At 44.7% G+C, this 21,488-nt stretch overlaps 1 protein-coding gene and 1 non-coding gene across 2 annotated transcripts; both read left to right on the top strand.

Moving 5' to 3' along the window:
* Nucleotides 1-651: 651 nt before the first annotated feature.
* Nucleotides 652-19,209, top strand: LOC139366582 (elongation factor 1-gamma). The gene is made up of 11 exons (XM_071104252.1): nt 652-1,016; nt 2,589-2,666; nt 2,952-3,032; nt 3,458-3,521; nt 11,133-11,275; nt 12,452-12,595; nt 14,488-14,617; nt 15,147-15,375; nt 16,497-16,669; nt 18,284-18,408; nt 18,811-19,209. Exons 1-11 carry the CDS (start codon nt 1,005-1,007, stop codon nt 18,967-18,969), a joined length of 1,338 nt encoding a protein of 445 aa, XP_070960353.1. The 5' UTR covers nt 652-1,004; the 3' UTR covers nt 18,970-19,209.
* Nucleotides 3,249-3,324, top strand: LOC139366618 (small nucleolar RNA SNORD36). Its single transcript, XR_011626786.1, has one exon. It is a non-coding gene; the product is annotated as a small nucleolar RNA SNORD36 (small nucleolar RNA).
* Nucleotides 19,210-21,488: the final 2,279 nt, after the last annotated feature.

The following is a 21,488-nucleotide window of genomic DNA, read 5'->3' as shown; positions in this document are numbered from 1 at the left end:
AATTCTTTGAAACCAACTTCGAAAAATACATTACATTTTACTGTTGTAACGCAAAATCGTCCCCACTTTGTGTAAATTGAGTTTTGGGCCCATAATGCAATTCTACATCAAATGGGTGAGGCTTCACTGCGTTTTCAGTTTTTGAAGAAAATGGCGGAAAATATGCAGCCGGAGTCTGACGAGATCCGACACAAATTCATTGCTCTAACTAATTATGACAAATGTTAACAACATGTTCGAAGCAATGTAATAACTTTTCAAATAAGTTACATTACAAGTTATTTTGACTGACAATTTGTTATCTACGCTATCCTTACGTACAACTGTTAGAATTGCGTAAATTCGAATCTGGTATCAGGATAAATATAACAATGAGTCACCTCATTGTATGCTATGTATTTTTTTTATTAGCTACGTAATAAATGGCAAATGCAACTTTCGTATATATGGGCTCACTGTAATACCATGTAGGGCAGAACAGAGAACTGACAAGATGTATGTAAACAGTTGTTCTTATACTGTGATGGATAGGAACCCAAACCGGCTGCGCGCGTGCGCCATCGAGCCCTTGGCGTCGCAGACGCTAGATGGCGCGCGCGAGCAGTGTGGGTGCAATAATTGAATAACATGGATTTCTAAATTTATTTTGCGACGCTCGCGCAGGCGACGTGTCCGATCTGGTCAGCATGTTACGCTAACAAACTCGCAAGTGGTTGCATAGCAACAGCGTCAACTTCCGGCAGACAGGCGATGCGCTAGTACTGTGTTCGCTTACCGTATACTCAAATTAACTAATAGTATACCAATAGTATGTAGTATATACTCAAGTATATCCTATAATAGTATGGGTATTAAAACACAGCTCATGCTGTCTTTTTTGGGGGCAGAAATGCCCATTTATTTTCATCATTTTCAGTCAACGTTTGATTTCAGCGACGCGCCCCAACAGGCAGTAAATACGTCACTGGTGCGCGCCCTGAGTCTTCCTTTCTCTCGTCCTAAAGATGGCGGCAGGGGTGAGTAAGATGGAGAGATGCCTTGTCACTTAATTGTTATTTGCTTTTCAGCAACCATCTGTACAAAATCTCCCCCATCCGTCTACTTATCCATTACCTTTAGTAGTCCTGACACATTTAGCCACTTTAAACTTCATCGCTATGTTTAATTTTATTTTTTAACCCCTCATAAAGTATTCATTGACGATGCAGCATAATAGCATTTGCGATGGTAAAATGACGCCTCTTTCCGTACCTTGTGCCACGTTGGGTTCTTCAGAGTCCGTGACGATTAATGAATGAAATTACTTGCTGTCGATTTTGTACCTTGTGTGTCATGGCTTATGTACAGTTTTTATTTGCAAAGTATCCATACATTGCCATCCGGAGTCTCTGGGGAGCATACTTGTGGCTACTTGGCTAAATAGCTAGGTACTTAATGGAAAGTAGGTGGTACTAGGTAACAGTAGGTATCAAACTAACTAGTTCGCTTGCTGTTTGGCTAGGATTGTGGTCAACTTTAGGGGTAGGCCACTACCAATACAGGATATGAATTATGATTGCCAAAGTATCTTTGTGATCCGCAAGTGATGTGCCCTAATGACTTGGCATAACTTTGACTTTAGCAAACTCAGTTGCCAATGCAAGGAAGTGAGATTTAAAGGGGTGTAACCTCTGCCTGCACTGGTTGTAACAATGGGCATATCCTGTACATTCCCAACACCAAGTGGCTAATTGTGTTGCTTGTTGTGCAGCTGTTGAGATATTTAAAATTACTGACATTCTTCTGATGTATTAATAAAATGTTAGGCTATAAATTGCACATTTTCCAAAATGCAATACATTTTCTGGAACACGCCATTCTCAAAATACACCGCAAATTTGATTCCTTTTAAGTGCTTTATTTTAAAGTTTAAAAAAAAATATGGTGAAAATTATCTTCCCCAAATTTGGTATTTGACTGCAGTCATGACTGACCGACCGACCGGTGACCGTAACAGCCCTAAGTAGGACTAAGCTTTTTTTTTATCTGTGGCTGGGGAAACTGTCCCACACTGTTCCTAGGCCGTCATTGAAAATAAGAATTTGTTCTTAACTGACTTGCCTTGTTAAATAAAGGTAAAATAAATTAACTCTGCATGTCATGTCTAAAAATCGATATCTGTCCTATGTTTTATATCCGTCGGATTCAAGAAGATGAGTGCAAGGAAGAGCTTGTCAGTTAGCCTTCATTTTCTCACAGCATCCAGCCTAGCTGACACGATACTTTTTTCCAGGGCAGATTATGTTTTACCAGCTGGCCTCAATTAAGTCACCCTAATTTTGGTCATCCTTACAAGGGTAAAAACTCCAAATAAGTTAACATATTAATAACATAATTTGACCCATTGGTCAAAAGGTGTTTTTGATCGAACACCCTGCATAAGCCTATTGTTAGAAACAACTAATTATGAATTAATGAATTAGCTACTAGTGATTCTACTTGTTGTTCCTGCCTAAACCACCACCTGGATCTAGACGCACGACTGTGTACAGGGTTTTTCCTCTCCATTTTAATATAGTTGTGATTGTTCTCTCTTCTCCCTTCCGTAGACTCTGTACACGTATCCAGAAAACTGGAGAGCCTTCAAGGCTCAGATTGCAGCCCAGTACAGCGGTGCCCGCCTCAAGGTACTACATGTTTAAACCTGCCTTCATCATATTTATTTATTCTTATTGCCCTGTGATTTTAGTTTTAAAATTATGTGTTTATATTGGTTTTTACTACGGCTGTAACGATGACAACGTAACTCTGTTTACACAAGCAGCCCAATTCTGATCATTTGCCACCAATTGGTAATTTGACCGATCAGCTCTATTGGCCATAATTGGGCAAAAGATAAGAATCGGGCTGCCTGAGTAAACACAGCCTAATTTCTCTTGGGATGAATAAAGTATCATCTCTTCTCTCTTAAGGTGGCCAGCAGCGCCCCCGCCTTCACCTTCGGGCAGACAAACCGTACCCCCACCTTCCTCAACAACTTCCCCTTGGGCAAGGTCAGTTTCTGTATTCATTTTGTAATATGATCCATCTGAAATAGCACCCTATTCCCTACGTAGTGCACTACTTTTGACCAGGGTCTTATATAGGGAATAGGGTGCCACTTGGGATACTAACATGGTTTACCCTGTACATATCCTTGAACTTGGATGATAAGATGTTGTATTGTCTGTGTTAGCAGCGCTATATTCCCCCAAAAAATAGTTTGTATGATGCAATGATGTTTTGAATTTCTTCACCTGAAATAATCATGAAGTTTTTTTATTGAGCTTTTTAACCCTGAGCATCAGACGTAAACATTGCCTATTGGTTGGTGTCTCCCATCTAGGGACAGGTGTTGAAAATGGACTCCCAACTAATCAAATAAATGACTGACTTTGTTTTCCTTTTTTAAATTTTTTTAACTGTTCCCCCTCAACAGGTTCCAGCTTTTCAGGGCGATGACGGCTTCTGTCTTTTCGAGAGTAACGCCATTGCTCACTACCGTAAGTCTGCTTTTCACATCCTGTCTTTTTCTGCATCTGGAGTAGACAGATGGAACCCTGTCCTCTATATAGTGCACTACTGTTGACCAGGGACCATAGGGTAGTGCACTACTGTTGACCCAGGGGCCATAGGGTAGTGCACTACTGTTGACCAGGGTCCATAGGGTAGTGCACTACTGTTGACCCAGGGACCATAGGGTAGTGCACTACTGTTGACCAGGGTCCATAGGGTAGTGCACTACTGTTGACCAGGGTCCATAGGGTAGTGCACTACTGTTGACCAGGGTCCATAGGGTAGTGCACTACTGTTGACCAGGGTCCATAGGGTAGTGCACTACTGTTGACCCAGGGGCCATAGGGTAGTGCACTACTGTTGACCAGGGGTCATAGGGCAGTGCACTACTGTTGACCAGGGGTCATAGGGCAGTGCACTACTGTTGACCAGGGGTCATAGGGCAGTGCACTACTGTTGACCAGGGGTCATAGGGCAGTGCACTACTGTTGACCAGGGGTCATAGGGCAGTGCACTACTGTTGACCAGGGGTCATAGGGCAGTGCACTACTGTTGACCAGGGGTCTTAGGGCAGTGCACTACTGTTGACCAGGGGTCATAGGGCAGTGCACTACTGTTGACCAGGGGTCATAGGGCAGTGCACTACTGTTGACCAGGGGTCATAGGGCAGTGCACTACTGTTGACCAGGGGTCATAGGGCAGTGCACTACTGTTGACCAGGGGTCATAGGGCAGTGCACTACTGTTGACCAGGGGTCATAGGGCAGTGCACTACTGTTGACCAGGGGTCATAGGGCAGTGCACTACTGTTGACCAGGGGTCATAGGGCAGTGCACTACTGTTGACCAGGGGTCATAGGGCAGTGCACTACTGTTGACCAGGGGTCATAGGGCAGTGCACTACTGTTGACCAGGGGTCATAGGGCAGTGCACTACTGTTGACCAGGGGTCATAGGGCAGTGCACTACTGTTGACCAGGGGTCATAGGGCAGTGCACTACTGTTGACCAGGGGTCATAGGGCAGTGCACTACTGTTGACCAGGGGTCATAGGGCAGTGCACTACTGTTGACCAGGGGTCATAGGGCAGTGCACTACTGTTGACCAGGGGTCATAGGGCAGTGCACTACTGTTGACCAGGGGTCATAGGGCAGTGCACTACTGTTGACCAGGGGTCATAGGGCAGTGCACTGCTGTTGACCAGGGGTCATAGGGCAGTGCACTGCTGTTGACCAGGGGTCATAGGGCAGTGCACTGCTGTTGACCAGGGGTCATAGGGCAGTGCACTGCTGTTGACCAGGGGTCATAGGGCAGTGCACTGCTGTTGACCAGGGGTCATAGGGCAGTGCACTGCTGTTGACCAGGGGTCATAGGGCAGTGCACTGCTGTTGACCAGGGGTCATAGGGCAGTGCACTGCTGTTGACCAGGGGTCATAGGGCAGTGCACTGCTGTTGACCAGGGGTCATAGGGCAGTGCACTGCTGTTGACCAGGGGTCATAGGGCAGTGCACTGCTGTTGACCAGGGGTCATAGGGCAGTGCACTGCTGTTGACCAGGGGTCATAGGGCAGTGCACTGCTGTTGACCAGGGGTCATAGGGCAGTGCACTGCTGTTGACCAGGGGTCATAGGGCAGTGCACTGCTGTTGACCAGGGGTCATAGGGCAGTGCACTGCTGTTGACCAGGGGTCATAGGGCAGTGCACTGCTGTTGACCAGGGGTCATAGGGCAGTGCACTGCTGTTGACCAGGGGTCATAGGGCAGTGCACTGCTGTTGACCAGGGGTCATAGGGCAGTGCACTGCTGTTGACCAGGGGTCATAGGGCAGTGCACTGCTGTTGACCAGGGGTCATAGGGCAGTGCACTGCTGTTGACCAGGGGTCATAGGGCAGTGCACTGCTGTTGACCAGGGGTCATAGGGCAGTGCACTGCTGTTGACCAGGGGTCATAGGGCAGTGCACTGCTGTTGACCAGGGGTCATAGGGCAGTGCACTGCTGTTGACCAGGGGTCATAGGGCAGTGCACTACTGTTGACCCAGGGGTCATAGGGCAGTGCACTACTGTTGACCCGGGGGTCATAGGGCAGTGCACTACTGTTGACCCGGGGGTCATAGGGCAGTGCACTACTGTTGACCCGGGGGCCATAGGGCAGTGCACTACTGTTGACCCGGGGGCCATAGGGCAGTGCACTACTGTTGACCCGGGGGCCATAGGGCAGTGCACTACTGTTGACCCGGGGGCCATAGGGTAGTGCATTACTGTTGACCCGGGGGCCATAGGGTAGTGCACTACTGTTGACCCGGGGGCCATAGGGTAGTGCACTACTGTTGACCCGGGGACCATAGGGCAATGTTCGCTCAATAGTCTGCTGGGCGCAAACTTGGAACGTTGTGAAAATTCTGTTCAACTTCCGGCGTGCGTTTACTGTGAACAGAGGCTGTACCAGCTTTGATTTAGTGGCCATGCATCCCATAACATTTGAACATGGAAATAGCTGTTCTATCAGCCTACAGTAGCAGCCAATGTGGGGTGTTCAATGTAGCCCTACATTCCATGAGACTTTTGAGGAGAAAAAAAAAAAACATGCAGAGCTTGACATTAACCTGATTATTTATCCACTTATCCTTCAGACAAAGGAGGTGACTAAAATATATTGTGGTGGTTGATGCAAGAAACAAACATGCATTATTCCCATACCATTTTATTATAGAGAATCAGTATCTATGCTACTCTCTGCCTATTGGCTACTTGGCATATTCAAGCCTGTCTCAAAATAAATCACTTCCACTTTGAGGCAAAAGAAAAAGCTCTTGTACCTTACTCGCTTTTCAAAGATGGCTAGAAATGCACACGTTTTGTCTTGCTGGAAGCAACCGCTCCCCTAATTGCTGACTACAAATGATCTATAGCTGGGCTAACAACTCAAAGTAGCAAAGGATATGAACAAAATGTGCATGTGGCTACATGCAGCTCTTCCTTTGATCTCAAAACAAGCGCATCTACTCACAACTGCTCATGCTGTGAACACAGTCCAGTTCTAAGTAAAATGACACAGATCCATATATGGCAGTGGTCTATTTGCATATAGGCCTACTGCAGCTCTGATTGGTTATGGTGCACCGGTCTGTAGAGTACGGGCTTAGTCGTTCAATAGAATCCGATTCGTTATGCCTACAGCCAAAATCATTGCATAATAAGCTTCGCGTATGAAGTCTTGCAGTTTTTTTTTCTTCGGTATGTTGGATTGAAAGTGACTAATATTGTGTTGATTCGATCACAATTCCCACAGTAAAGGGAAACGTGCTTCTCTGTGGGTGGGTGGGAGGGGGCAGATATTTCTTCTGAGCGCCCATCTTAGAGGGAACATTGTCCAATACGGTAGTTACAATGACGGCCTCCCGGGGAACAGTGGGTTAAGTGCCTTGTTCAGGGGCAGAACAACAGATTTTTACCTTGTCAGCTCTGGGCATTTGAACCAGCAACCTTTCAGCTACTGACCCAACGCTCTAACAACTAGGCTACCTGCCGCCAGGCAGACGGGTGGCCAGTTACCCTCGTCCTCCTCGATAGCTGCCCTCATGCAGGGTTTGGTTTCCAACGGCCCCAGTTCATCACCTGAATGCTTCTAATCAGCTGTCAATCATTAAACCTGATTGGCTGCATCGGGTGTATTTCTGGGGATGCAACCTTGGTCTTCAGCCCCATTCTCCATCCTTTTTCCAGGGTACATTTGCACACTTTCTCACATGGATTTAACAAGGTTTGGAGAATTGGGACTCGACCCAAGCCTGTTTAGCGTGTATCAAACCAGAGGCTTCATTATCAACATCTAATATGCATAACTAGACCTGCTATCATGAAAAATGCATACACAAAATCCATGTGAGATTTATAACAAAATATAATCTCTAGTTTTTATGCAGGCAGTCATCGAGGCTGAGCCTGTAGTGTCTAGTAGAGACCTGAGGTGGTTTGAGGCCCTGTCCTCTCCGGTAGTGTCTAGTAGAGACCTGAGGTGGTTTGAGGCCCTGTCCCCCCCTGTAGTGTCTAGTAGAGACCTGAGGTGGTTTGAGGCCCTGTCCTCTCCTGTAGTGTCTAGTAGAGACCTGAGGTGGTTTGAGGCCCTGTCCTCTCCGGTAGTGTCTAGTAGAGACCTGAGGTGGTTTGAGGCCCTGTCCTCTCCGGTAGTGTCTAATAAAGCAGGGTTTCTAAACTCCTGTCCTGCGGTTTCCCTTGTTTGAAAGTTTAGTTTTTTGACCTAGCACTACACAGCTGATTCAAATAGCCAACTCATCAAGTATTGATTATTTAAATCAGCTGTTTAGTGCTAGTGCAAAAAACAAAATGTGCACCCAGAGGTGGGCGATTGAAAGATGAACTGTGTTGCCAGTCGGTGTAGTAATACTATGAAAGTTTAGATGCATCACCATATAAGTTCAAAGATGAAAAGGCCTGGAAGGAGGAGAGATGACTAGAAACAATTCGGTTGACCGTTTTATGTATAGATTAATTGTCGGAGTAGAGGACCTTGTGCATTTCAGGTAAAATACCAACTCAATGTTTATAACCCAGGAGAAATTAGCTAGCAACAGCAAGCTAACTAGCTAAATTGCCATAAATGTTTCATGCTTTTCGACCTGTTCCCAAATTAATGTAATTGGTTCAGAGTTATTTTATCCTGCGTGTCGTGGTTGCTTTTTGGTGTAGGGGGGACAAAATAAATGTATGCACGATGGTGCACGCGAGCAGCCGGTGTGTTCTGTGTGATAGGATCAGGGGTTGAATCACCCGAATCAGAGTGCTAGATGTTACATCCTCTGAACATTTTTCATATAACAGCAATTCCCTTACCCATCTTAACCTGTCTAGGACTAGCCGGAACCCCACTTCGCTAGCGGAACCCCTCGCCAACAGCCAATGAAATTGCAGGGCGCCAAATTCAAATCAACAGAAATCTCATAAATCAAATTTCTCAAACATGCAAGTATTAGGCACCATCTTAAAGAGAAAATTCTTGTTAATCTAGCCGCGGTGTCAAAAGCTCCACACGATTGTTAGGTCACCACCAACTCACAGAAAAACCCAGCCATTTTTCCAGCCAAAAAGAAGAGTCACAAAAAGCAGAAATAGAGATAAAATGAGTCGCCAACCTTTGATCTTCATCAGATGACACTCATAGGACTTCATGTTACACAATAAATGTGTTTTGTTCGGTAAAGTTCATATTTATATCCAAAAATATTATTATGCATTGGCGTGTTACGTTCAGTAGTTCCAGAACATGCAGTGATATTGCAGAGATTCACAGAAATACTCATTATAAATGTTGATAAATTCAAGTGTTATGCATGGAACTTTAGATAAACTTCTCCTTAACCTGTTATAGCTGCAATCCCGATATCGGGATCGATATGACAACTACCAGTGAAAATAGAGGGCGCCAAATTCAAACCACAGAAATCTCATGATTACAATTCCTAAAACATACATGTGTTTTATATCATTTTAAAGCTTTTCTGGTTGTTAATCCCACCAAATTGTCCGATTTTCAAATAGGCTTTTCAGCGAAAGCACTACAAACGATTGTTAGGTCTCCACCAAACTACAATAAGCACAGCCATTTTCCAGCAAAATACAGCATTCACAAAAAGCTGAAATAAAGAAAATGAATCACTAACCTTGAATTATCTTCATCAGATGACACTCATAGGACTTCATGGTACACAATACATGCATGTTTTGTTTGATACAGTTCATATTTATATAAAAAAAATCTTCGAGTTTACATTGGCGCGTTAGATTCACTAATTCAAAAACATCAAGTGATTTTGCATAGCCACATCATTCAACAGAAATACTCATCATACATTTAGATGATAATATAGTTCTACACATGGAATTATAGATATACCTCTCCTTAATGCAACCGCTGTGTCATATTTCAAAAAAACTTTACTGGAAAAAGAAACGCATGCAATAATCTGAGACGGCGCTCAAAAGTCAAAACAACACAGCTGCAAAGATGGCGTCAACATAAACAAGAAATTACATTATAAATATTCCCTTACCTTTGATAATCTACATCAGAAAGCACTCCAGGAATCCCAGGTCCACAATAAATGTTTATTTTGTTCAAAATTGTCTGTTATTTCTGTCCAAATACCTTCTTTTGTTAGTGCGTTTGGTAAACATATCCAAACGCTAATTCTGGTCAGCGTTACATCAGACAAAAACTTCAAAAAGTGATATTACCGGTCGAAGAAACATTTCAAACTAAGTACAGAATCAATAATTAGGATGTTTTTAACATATAGCTTCAATAAAGTTCCAACCGGAGTATTCTTTCTTGTCTTTGTGAGCAATGGAACGCAAGTGACTACCATGAGGAAAAAGGATCACAAAATGGGATCACAAAATGGCTGCTTGATGGACATCTGATATATTCTGCTCTCATTCACTCCCACAACAACATAGAAGCCTCATTATAATTTCTATTGATGGTTGACATCTAGTGGAACCCCTAGGCAGTGCAACATCATTCATATCTCAAGGGGATTTCATTGGGGACTCTGGTGAATACATACAAGCTCCGATTTCTGACTTCCTGTTTTCAACTCAGAATTTTGCCTGCCAATATGAGTTCTGTTATACTCGCAGACATCATTCAAACAGTTTTAGAAACGCCAGTGTTTTCTATCCAATACTACTAATAATATGCAAATATTAGCAACTATGACTGAGGAGCAGTCCGTTTGATATGGGCACCTTCCATCCAAGCTACTCAATACTGCCCCTGCAGCCATAAGAAGTTAATGCATCCGCTGTGTCAGATAAAAAAACAAACACTTTTGATCTTCATCAGAATGCACTCACAGGAATCGCAGTTCCACAATAAATGCTTGATTTGTTCGATAATGTCCGTTATTTATGTCCAAGTAGCTACTTTTCTTAGCGTTAGGTACACATATCGAAACGCTTGTGCATTACTTCGGACAAAAACTTGTAAAAGTTATATTACAGGTCGAAGAAACATTTCAAACTAAGTATAGAATCAATCATTAGGATGTTTTTATCATAAATCTTCAATAAAGTTCCAACCGGAGAATTCCTCTGTGTCTAGAGAAGCAACGGAACGCAGGGCATTATCATGGGGAATGCGCTTGACCAGGAAATGGCTCTGTCAGTAACCTGACTCATTCAGCTCTTATTCAGTCCCACAACACAGAAGCCTCATTCAAGTTTCTAAAGACGGTTGACATCTAGTGGAAGCCCTAGGAAGTGCAACTTCATTCATATCCCGATGTGAATTCATTAGGGCCTGGGTTGAAAATATACCAACCTCAGATTTCTCAGATTTCTTCTCAGGTTTTTGCCAGCCGTATGAGTTCTGTTATACTCAGACATAATTCAACCAGTTTTAGAAACTTCAGAGTTTTCTATCCAATGCTAATAATAATAATATGCATATATTAGTAACTGGGACTGAGGAGAAGGCCGTTTACTCTGGGCACCTTTCATCCAAGCTACTCAATACTGCCCCTGCAGCCATAAGAAGTTAAGATCTGTGCCCACATTCTCATCGTATGTGCTGTCTTCTCCTCCAGTGAGCAATGAGGCCCTGCGTGGCAGCAGTCCCCAGGCCCAGTCCCAGGTGCTTCAGTGGGTAAGCTTTGCTGATGCTGAAATCATCCCTCCAGCCTCTGCGTGGGTCTTCCCTACCTTGGGAATCATGCAGTTCAACAAGCAGGTATGTACTGCTATCACTGTATACCGACGCGCTTTCCAGCTAATCTTTATTGAAATTACACTGTAGACGATCAGATATCACAACCATGGTTTTAATCTACCAGCCACTCAGATAGTTTATGAAGAAAATCATTTGGATTTTAGCTAGCTAACAAATTCATGCTTTTGCCTATTTCTCCCTGATTTAGAAGATACTGTTGCACAAACATGCTAATATAAGCCTACAGCAGCACTGGTATCAGGCTGTATAGACTAGCTAAGTGTGCTCTGACTCAGTACATTTATTAGCTAACTAGCGATTTAGCATTAGTCTAATACGGATTTCTTTTCGCCACAACATGCTAAGACAAGACAGACTAGCTGTTTGCAGGAATCCTGCTTTCTGGAATATTCCACTGGGTACAAATGGTTGAGTGGTTGAGTCTTGAGTGCTGAGGTCTAGCCTGACTGACTCGTTTCTGGGGGGGCTCTAGTACTGAGGTCTATCCTGACGGACTCGTTTCTGGGGGGGCTCTAGTACTGAGGTCTATCCTGACGGACTCGTCTCTGGGGGCTCTAGTCGTTGGAAAAGCCTCATAGCTTTACCCTCAAACCTACTGCCGTTAGCCCTGTGGGATATCAGTGCAGAACATTACTAATAATACTTATCTACAAATTTACCAAAGTAATTTTAAAGTTCACCTCTTCCCCTCTCGTTTTATTTAAATTACCATATCAATTATTTAATGTAAACTTTCTCCAGACCTTCATAGCCTATCGTCTATTTGGGTTAATAACACAAAACATGTTTTGTGATGACTCACTGTGATCAGTTTTAACGTTCACACCCCATAGTATGTATTGCTGTTATTAATGTATCTCATAACACCCAGATAATGTTAAGTCACATACTATAGCAATCATCTGGGATGTGTCGCATGACAATTTTAACATTCGGAAGGTGGACGCAATATACAACTTCACACTGGCAGTTTAACATGACATAGAAATGTGTTTAGGTGACTAATGCTAAATGAAGTGTCTTGGGAGCAAACTTATCTGTTCTGGTTTAAGGTTACTCTGCTCAATGTTGTGCCATGTCTCTCACCCTGTAGCCTCTAGACTTGCACAATGTAGTGTATTTATTGTGACTGTAATGCATTGTCTCACCCCCCCCCCCCCCCCCCCCCCCCCCCAGGCAACAGAGCAGGCCAAGGAGGAGGTGAAGAAGGTTCTGTCTGTCCTCAACCATCACCTCAACACCAGGACCTTCCTGGTTGGAGAGCGAGTCAGCCTAGCTGATATCAGCGTTGCCTGTAGCATGATCTGGCTCTTTAAACAGGTTTGATAATCTTCTTTTCTCTTTTTTTTTTTACTGTTATGACAACACATACCTAGGGGCTTCATGTCCTCTGACTTCGTCTAGGTGGGTGTTTCCATATCCATTCCTCAAGAAAGTACCTCTTGAACTGCACACATTGTGCTTCAGTTAACTACTCAATGGCTTGTTGAATCAGGGAACCCTTTATATTTAAGCATAGGCTGTGTCTCAAATTGGCTCCCTATTAAGTGCACTTGTATAGGGAAGTGTTCTGTTAGGGTTTACCAGAGACAGGGTAACCCTAGTGATGGACTACAACACAGTGTTCCATTCAGGATGGTTTACCAGAGACAGGGTAACCCTAGTGATGGACTACAACAGTGTTCCATTCAGGATGGTTTACCAGAGACAGGGTAACCCTGGTGATGGACTACAACAGTGTTCCATTCAGGATGGTTTACTAGAGACAGGGTAACCATAGTGATGGACTACAACAGTGTTCCATTCAGGATGGTTTACCAGAGACAGGGTAACCCTGGTGATGGACTACAACAGTGTTCCATTCAGGATGTTTTACCAGTTACAGGGTAACCCTGGTGATGGACTACAACAGTGTTCCATTCAGGATGGTTTACCAGAGACAGGGTAACCCTGGTGATGGACTACAACAGTGTTCCATTCAGGATGGTTTACTAGAGACAGGGTAACCATAGTGATGGACTACAACAGTGTTCCATTCAGGATGGTTTACCAGAGACAGGGTAACCCTGGTGATGGACTACAACAGTGTTCCATTCAGGATGTTTTACCAGTTACAGGGTAACCCTGGTGATGGACTACAACAGTGTTCCATTCAGGATGGTTTACCAGAGACAGGGTAACCCTGGTGATGGACTACAACAGTGTTCCATTCAGGATGGTTTACCAGAGACAGGGTAACCCTGGTGATGGACTACAACAGTGTTCCATTCAGGATGGTTTACCAGAGACAGGGTAACCATAGTGATGGACTACAACAGTGTTCCATTCAGGATGGTTTACCAGAGACAGGGTAACCCTAGTGATGGACTACAACAGTGTTCCATTCAGGATGGTTTACCAGAGACAGGGTAACCCTAGTGATGGACTACAACAGTGTTCCATTCAGGATGGTTTACCAGAGACAGGGTAACCCTAGTGGTGGACTACAACAGTGTTCCATTCAGGATGGTTTACCAGAGACAGGGTAACCCTAGTGATGGACTACAACAGTGTTCCATTCAGGATGGTTTACCAGAGACAGGGTAACCATAGTGATGGACTACAACAGTGTTCCATTCAGGATGGTTTACCAGAGACAGGGTAACCCTAGTGATGGACTACAACAGTTTTCCATTCAGGATGGTTTACCAGAGACAGGGTAACCATAGTGATGGACTACAACAGTGTTCCATTCAGGATGGTTTACAAGAGACAGGGTAACCATAGTGATGGACTACAACAGTGTTCCATTCAGGATGGTTTACCAGAGACAGGGTAACCCTAGTGATGGACTACAACAGTGTTCCATTCAGGATGGTTTACCAGAGACAGGGTAACCCTAGTGATGGACTACAACAGTGTTCCATTCAGGATGGTTTACCAGAGACAGGGTAACCCTAAAACACACTTTCAATGGAGATTTAAAAAACCATGGAAGACTTAATCTGGGTCCCGGGAAACTGGCCTATATGTGGCTTTGATGTCTAATGACTTAGCCTAGGGTTATTATTTCTCTAGTCATTCCTCGAGGCAGAACCCTTATGACTGCACATATCACCTCTAGCTACAAACTTGACCAATGTATGGGAGACGTTGGCCTAAATGCTGCATCTTTCGTTTAGATTAGTGGAGCTGGTCGCGTGGCTTTAAATGTCCCTCTCCTCCTCCTGTAGGTCCTTGAGCCTTCCTTCCGCCAACCTTTCCCCAACGTGACCCGTTGGTTCCAGACCTGCGTCAACCAGCCCCAGTTCAAGAACGTGCTCGGAGAGGTCAAGCTCTGCGACAAGATGGCTCAGTTTGATCGTAAGGACCAACTGTAGAAGAAAGGATTCTTCCACATATTGTTCTAGTTCCATGATACAACACAATGCTTCATAGAGAAAAAAAATAATATATTTTGATTTTTTGCACAGTTTACATATTTTGATAGATTTCTAAATGAGAAGTCATTGGGGGTTTTGTTTTCATGGAGAAGATCGAAAAAGTTATATGAAATCATTTGTCACCCACCCAAGACCGTACTATCATGACAAGAGGCATCCCCCTCGTTGTGAAATCTAATCCTTGGGAGAATAACGCAGGACTTTGGCACAGGTTAAAGTAGACCCAATCTACAATAATCTGACTAGAAGACCTGGGACAATAGTTACCAGATTATGAGCGGTGCCGCTACACCCCCTCTTAAAGTACTGATGTATGCTAATATTGTGGTCAAATGGTAATGACATTTTGTTTTGATGTTAAAAGATTCAAACACAGGGAAGCACTCGATGTAGTACACTACACTGGATTTGTTATTCAATGTCTTTTATTCAATGTATTTATACTCCAGCCAAGAAGTTCTCTGACATGCAGCCCAAGAAGGACAGCCTTCCCAAGAAAGACACCCCTCCCAAGAAAGAGAAGGCTGGAAAGGAGGCAGGCAAACCTCAGGAGAAGAAGGATAAGAAGAAGAAGGAAGAGAAGGAAGCTGCCCCTGCCGAGGAGGAAATGGACGAGTGTGAAGCAGCTCTGGCTTCAGAACCCAAAACAAAGGACCCCTTCGCTCATCTACCAAAGAGGTACGTCATATGTCCAGCTACATCAGACCTGAGGGGTTATACTTGCCAAGCTGGATTAATGAGTTAGCCAGCTAACTTGCCTAAATATTGTGATAACTTATTATTTTTTATTTTTTTATGTAAAGATGACTCAACAATTTAAAACACTTGGGAGTATTTTTGTAGTCTTGTGTATTTGTATTATGTTGTATTTATAAATTGTGTAGATGCAGATCGCCCTCGTAAAATAGATGAGACTCCCTGCTAAAAGGAAAAAAAAGTTTTTGTTTTCTTAATGAACCAGAAAAAGTTATTTTGGGATGTTTATCAAAGTTAGCTGGCTAACTCATCGACCCAAAGGGGGTATATTATAAAGCTGGATCCATGAGTTAGCCAGCTAACTTTGATTAGCAACCAGAAATAACTATAGATTTTCTGGTTCATTTTTAAAAAAAAAAAAAAGCTCAACTTTAACCTTTCAAACACCTTTGAGGACCGGGGGCTGTCCCAGAAGGCTGGATCAGTGAGTTGGCCAGCTGTCCAAAGTTGCTTGAAATAACTGAATTGTTTTTGAGGAATAGACTTATAAATTGTCATGGCGAATTATCGTCTACAAATGTAGCTTTTTTTAAAAATTTTAAAGGACCAATGCTTCTGTTTTTATCTCGATATCAAATAATTTCTGTGTAACAATTAAGTGCCCTACTGGGTCAAAAATGAACAAAACTAGCTTCGTAGCGAAGAGCAATTTCTCAAGCAAGGACTGTTTGAGTGGGTGGCAGATGAGATGTTATTGGCAGAGGTTTGGGGGGGGGGCTCTAGTCGTTGGAAATGCCTCAGCTTTACCCTCAAATCTACTGTCATTAGCCCTGTGGGATATTACTGCAGGACATTACTAATAATATTTTTAACTGTTTTTTGCTTTGTCATTATGGGGGGTTGTGTGTGTGTGTAGATGGATGAGGAAACGCATGAATTTAATTCATCCATTTTAGAATAAGGCTGTAAAATAACAATGTGGAAAAAGTTTTCGGGGTCTGAATACTTTCCGAATGCACTGTATACATTTTAACCTCTTGAGTTATTAGGTGACTAGGGAGTGTACAATCTGTTCTCCTGATTCCTCGCTCCTCTTCCTGCAGTGCGTTTGTCATGGACGAGTTCAAGAGGAAGTACTCTAACGAGGACACGCTGACTGTAGCCGTGCCCCACTTCTGGGAACACTTTGACAAGGAGGGCTACTCCATCTGGTACGGCGAGTACAAATTCCCCGAGGAGCTTACCATGACCTTCATGAGCTGCAACCTCATCATGGGTGAGATACCTACCACAGCCGTCCGTCCATAGGCTCTACACCCACAGCCATCCGCCCTCCATAGGCTCTATACCCACAGCCATCCATAGGCTCTACACCCACAGCCATACATAGGCTCTCTAGCCACAGCCATCCATCCGTAGGCTCTCTAGCCACAGCCATCCATCCGTAGGCTCTCTAGCCACAGCCATCCATCCGTAGGCTCTCTAGCCACAGCCATCCATCCGTAGGCTCTCTAGCCACAGCCATCCATCCGTAGGCTCTCTAGCCACAGCCGTCCGTAGGCTCTATACCCACAGCCGTCCGTAGGCTCTATACCCACAGCCGTCCGTAGGCTCTCTAGCCACAGCCGTCCGTAGGCTCTCTAGCCACAGCCGTCCGTAGGCTCTCTAGCCACAGCCGTCCGTAGGCTCTCTAGCCACAGCCGTCCGTAGGCTCTCTAGCCACAGCCGTCCGTAGGCTCTCTAGCCACAGCCGTCCGTAGGCTCTCTAGCCACAGCCGTCCGTAGGCTCTCTAGCCACAGCCGTCCGTAGGCTCTCTAGCCACAGCCGTCCGTAGGCTCTCTAGCCACAGCCGTCCGTAGGCTCTCTAGCCACAGCCGTCCGTAGGCTCTCTAGCCACAGCCGTCCGTAGGCTCTCTAGCCACAGCCGTCCGTAGGCTCTCTAGCCACAGCCGTCCGTAGGCTCTCTAGCCACAGCCGTCCGTAGGCTCTCTAGCCACAGCCGTCCGTAGGCTCTCTAGCCACAGCCGTCCGTAGGCTCTCTAGCCACAGCCGTCCGTAGGTTCTATATACCCACAGCCGTCCGTAGGCTCTCTAGCCACAGCCGTCCGTAGGCTCTCTAGCCACAGCCGTCCGTAGGCTCTCTAGCCACAGCCGTCCGTAGGCTCTCTAGCCACAGCCGTCCGTAGGCTCTCTAGCCACAGCCGTCCGTAGGCTCTCTAGCCACAGCCGTCCGTAGGTTCTATATACCCACAGCCGTCCGTAGGCTCTCTAGCCACAGCCGTCCGTAGGTTCTATATACCCACAACCGTCCGTAGGCTCTCTAGCCACAGCCGTCCGTAGGCTCTATATACCCACAGCCGTCCGTAGGCTCTCTAGCCACAGCCGTCCGTAGGCTCTCTAGCCACAGCCGTCCGTAGGCTCTCTAGCCACAGCCGTCCGTAGGCTCTCTAGCCACAGCCATACATACCACAGCCATCCATCCGTAGGCTGTATACCCACAGCTATCCGTAGGCTCTATACCCACAGCCATCCGTAGGCTCTATACCCACAGCTATCCATAGGCTCTATATACCCACAGATCTGCAACCTCATGGGTGAGATGAAGAACAGTCGTAGCTCCACACGTATCAGACTCCAGCTGATCATTTCAGAAGTGGTGTGATCCATGTAAGTGATAGTTATGTCAACAGTTCATAGGGACGACCCGATAGTAAAGATTTAACTTTCATGCTGATCTCACTCTTCACGCCGCATTGCGGCTGTGTATTTCGTCAAGGATTTCACATGTAGCAATCATTGTCAAAAACGGAATGTTGGAGTCTGGGGGGAGGTGGGGGGGGGGGTACCTGAGAATGTCCGGGGGGTACTGAGAGCGGCTTCATCTTTCAGGAATGTTCCAGCGACTTGACAAACTCCGCAAGAACGGCTTTGCCAGCGTGATCCTGTTCGGAGGGAACAACGACAGTAGCATTTCTGGAATCTGGATCTTCAGAGGACAGGACTTGGCTTTCACTGTAAGTTTCTGATTCCCCTTGGGCTGGAAGGTCATTTCAGTAGACAATTCTTGTCCATTTATTCCCCCTGTGGAATAATAAAGTTGACTGAACAGTCTTGGGGATACACTGGGGACTGGTTTCCCAGACATATATATTAAGTGTCGACCAGGATTAAACATTTTAAATGTTCCCTTGACCGAGCTTTTTAGTCCTGGACTGAAGTTGATCTGTGTCTGGAGAACTGGGCCTAAGGGTGTCCGAGAGAATTACCGCTGCAGTTCTGAATTTAAAATGTGCTCGTGGAGAACCATGTGCTACAACTGTATACAATTGACCCTACAGGTTCATTCTTCTGTCCCAATGTTGGGAATTCAATGATTGCTTTTAGTTGACCACCTTTCATTTTTCCCTCCTGTGTAGCTGTCTGATGACTGGCAGATTGATTACGAGTCGTACGCCTGGCGCAAACTGGACCCCGACAGCGACGAAACCAAGACCATGGTCAAGGAGTACTTTGCTTGGGAGGGAGAGTTCAAACACGTGGGAAAACCCTTTAGCCAGGGCAAGTGCTTCAAGTGAGCAACGTGGAGGAGGATGGCACCATGACCCCTATACGTCCGACGCCATACATCAACACCTTAACCTAAAGGACATTCAAACACCTTGTGCTTGGACCTTCTCAAACTGATCTTCAGTTGGAGTGGATTGTGTCTCGATGGTCCTAACAGAAGCGGTTGTTTTGAGTTGACAAATAAACATGTTTTCCACAATGCCATTTTCTGGATTTTTTTGTTTTTTTTGGTGATGGAATCCCCCCCCCCCCCCCCAAAAAAAAAAATATATATATAATGCTAGATGACTTGTTTACTTTGAAAAATTTCGGCCATTTTCTGTTTTGTGGCCTTGTTGTATCCCATCACCTAGCTACCCTGTTTTATAAGCCCCGAATTTCCTTTCAATTCTAGCCAGAGTACCAGTCTGTTTGTGCCATCCCAGGTCAGTCATTATCATGTTTGGCTGAACAATGAGCAATGTATTTGGTAAGAACACAAACAGATCTGGGACCAGGCTAATTCAGTGTGAAATAATCATATTTGTTTTCTCTTTTGATATAGCAATCATGGAGCGGAAATCTGGACAATGAATAAATGGTTAAATTGCTGTCCATAAAATAATTGGTTGCGTACATTAAAGCCTTTTAATGTGGTGAAAAATAAATAATTGAACATCTAGTGCCTCCCGTCCCTCGACCTTAGGATTCTTCTGTGCATACAGTGGATCTTAAACTTAAGTTTTTTTGACATTTTATTTAACTAGGCAAGTCTGTTAAGAACAAATTATTTACGATGACGGCCACACCCAGACACAGCTGGGATGATTGTGCGCCGCCCTTTGGAATTCCCAATCACAGCCTGGAATCGAACCGGGGTCTGTAGTAACACATCTAGCACTGAGATGCAGTGCCTTAGACCACTGCACTACTCGGGAGGGTGCTACTTTTAACCAGGGCTCATAGGGTGTAATTTGGGTGTCGTGTGAATATAATCTTGAGTAAAAACCAGCCTTTACCTAACATAATAATTGTATATGATTTTAATTTGCTACATGAAACCAAGCTTTTGGAAAATAATTTTGATTTCATCTGAATACATCAAGGATTTAAAAGTTTCTAAATTAGTCAAATAAAGTCTGGAGCTAGTTTCAACAGGCTACAAAATGGCAGCTTTGGTATTTAAATGAGCAATACTTTTTTGGGGGGGCGGGGTCAAAATGACGATGCAGTATTTTCGTTTGTCCGCCAGGGGGCGTAAAACCCCTTGCATTAGATGCACTACATGACTAAAAGTCATTCCAAAGTCATGGGCATTAATAAGCAGTTGGTCCACCCTTTTCCTGCTACACTATATACAAAAGTATGTGGACACCCCTTCAAATTAGTGGATTTGGCTATTTCAGCCACACCTGTTGCTGACAGTTGTATAAAATCTAGAACACAGCCATGCAATCTACATAGACAAACATTGGCAGTAGAATGGCCTTACTGAAGAGCTCTGATTTTCAACGTGGCACCGTCATAGGATGCCACCTTTCCAACAAGTCAGTTTGTAAAATTTCTGCCCAGACAGAGCTGCCCTGGTTAACTGTAAGTGCTGTTATTGTGAAGTGGAAACATCTAGGAGCAACAAGGGCCACACAAGCTCACAGCATGGGTGCTGTAGCACATAAAAATCTGTCCTCGGTTGCAACACTCACTACCGAGTTCCAAACTGCCTCTGGAAGCAACAGCACAAGAACTGTTTGTTGGGAGCTTCATGAAATGGGTTTCAATGGTCGAGCAGCCGCACACAAGCCTCGCCGCCATTGGACTCTGGAGAAGTGGAAACACGTTCTCTGGAGTGATGAATCATGCGTCACCACCTGACAGACAAATCTGGGTTTTGGTGGATGATGGGAAAACGCTACCTGCCCCAAAATATAGTGCCACCTGTTAAGTTTGGTGGAGGAGGAATAATGGTCTTAGGCTGTTTGTCATGGTTTGGGCCCCTTAGTTCCAGTGAAGGGAAATCTTAACACGACAGCATACAATGACATTCTAGATGATTCTGTGTTTCCAACTTTGTGGCAACAGTTTGAGGAAGGCCCTTTTCTGTTTCACTATAACAATGCCCTCGTGCACAAAGCGAGATCCATACAGAAATGTATTGTCGAGATCAGTGTGGAAGAACTTGACTGGCCTGCACAGAGCCCTGGCCTCAACCCCTTCGAACTCCTTTGGGATGAATTGGAACACCGACTGTGAGCAAGGTATAATCGACCAACATCAGTTACCCAATCTCACTAATGCTCTTGAGGCTGAATGGAATCAAGTCCCCCACAGCAATATTCCAACATCTAGTGGAAATCCTTCCCAGAAGAGTGAAGACTGTTATAGCAGCAAAGGGGGGGACCAACTCCATATTAATGTCCATGATTTTTGGAATGAGATGTTCGACGAGCAGGTGTCCACATACTTTTGGTTTGTCCTCAAGTGGAAGTACAAAGAAAATAAACCATCACCAAAATTGCCCTTTTCGTTTTAACAGTCAACATTCAGGTCT

The sequence above is a fragment of the Oncorhynchus clarkii genome, chromosome 14 (assembly GCF_045791955.1).
Source record: "Oncorhynchus clarkii lewisi isolate Uvic-CL-2024 chromosome 14, UVic_Ocla_1.0, whole genome shotgun sequence".
NCBI classification, from domain to species: domain Eukaryota; kingdom Metazoa; phylum Chordata; class Actinopteri; order Salmoniformes; family Salmonidae; genus Oncorhynchus; species Oncorhynchus clarkii.
This window is presented reverse-complemented; position numbering and strand designations above follow the sequence as displayed.

What these genes read in the sequence shown, in the direction of transcription:
- LOC139366582 (XM_071104252.1), top strand. An exon ending in ACAGCGGTGCCCGCCTCAAG is followed by an intron (nt 2,667 to 2,951) that starts GTACTACATGTT and finishes TTCTCTCTTAAG; the next exon opens with GTGGCCAGCAGCGCCCCCGC. An exon ending in TGATCTGGCTCTTTAAACAG is followed by an intron (nt 12,596 to 14,487) that starts GTTTGATAATCT and finishes CTCCTCCTGTAG; the next exon opens with GTCCTTGAGCCTTCCTTCCG.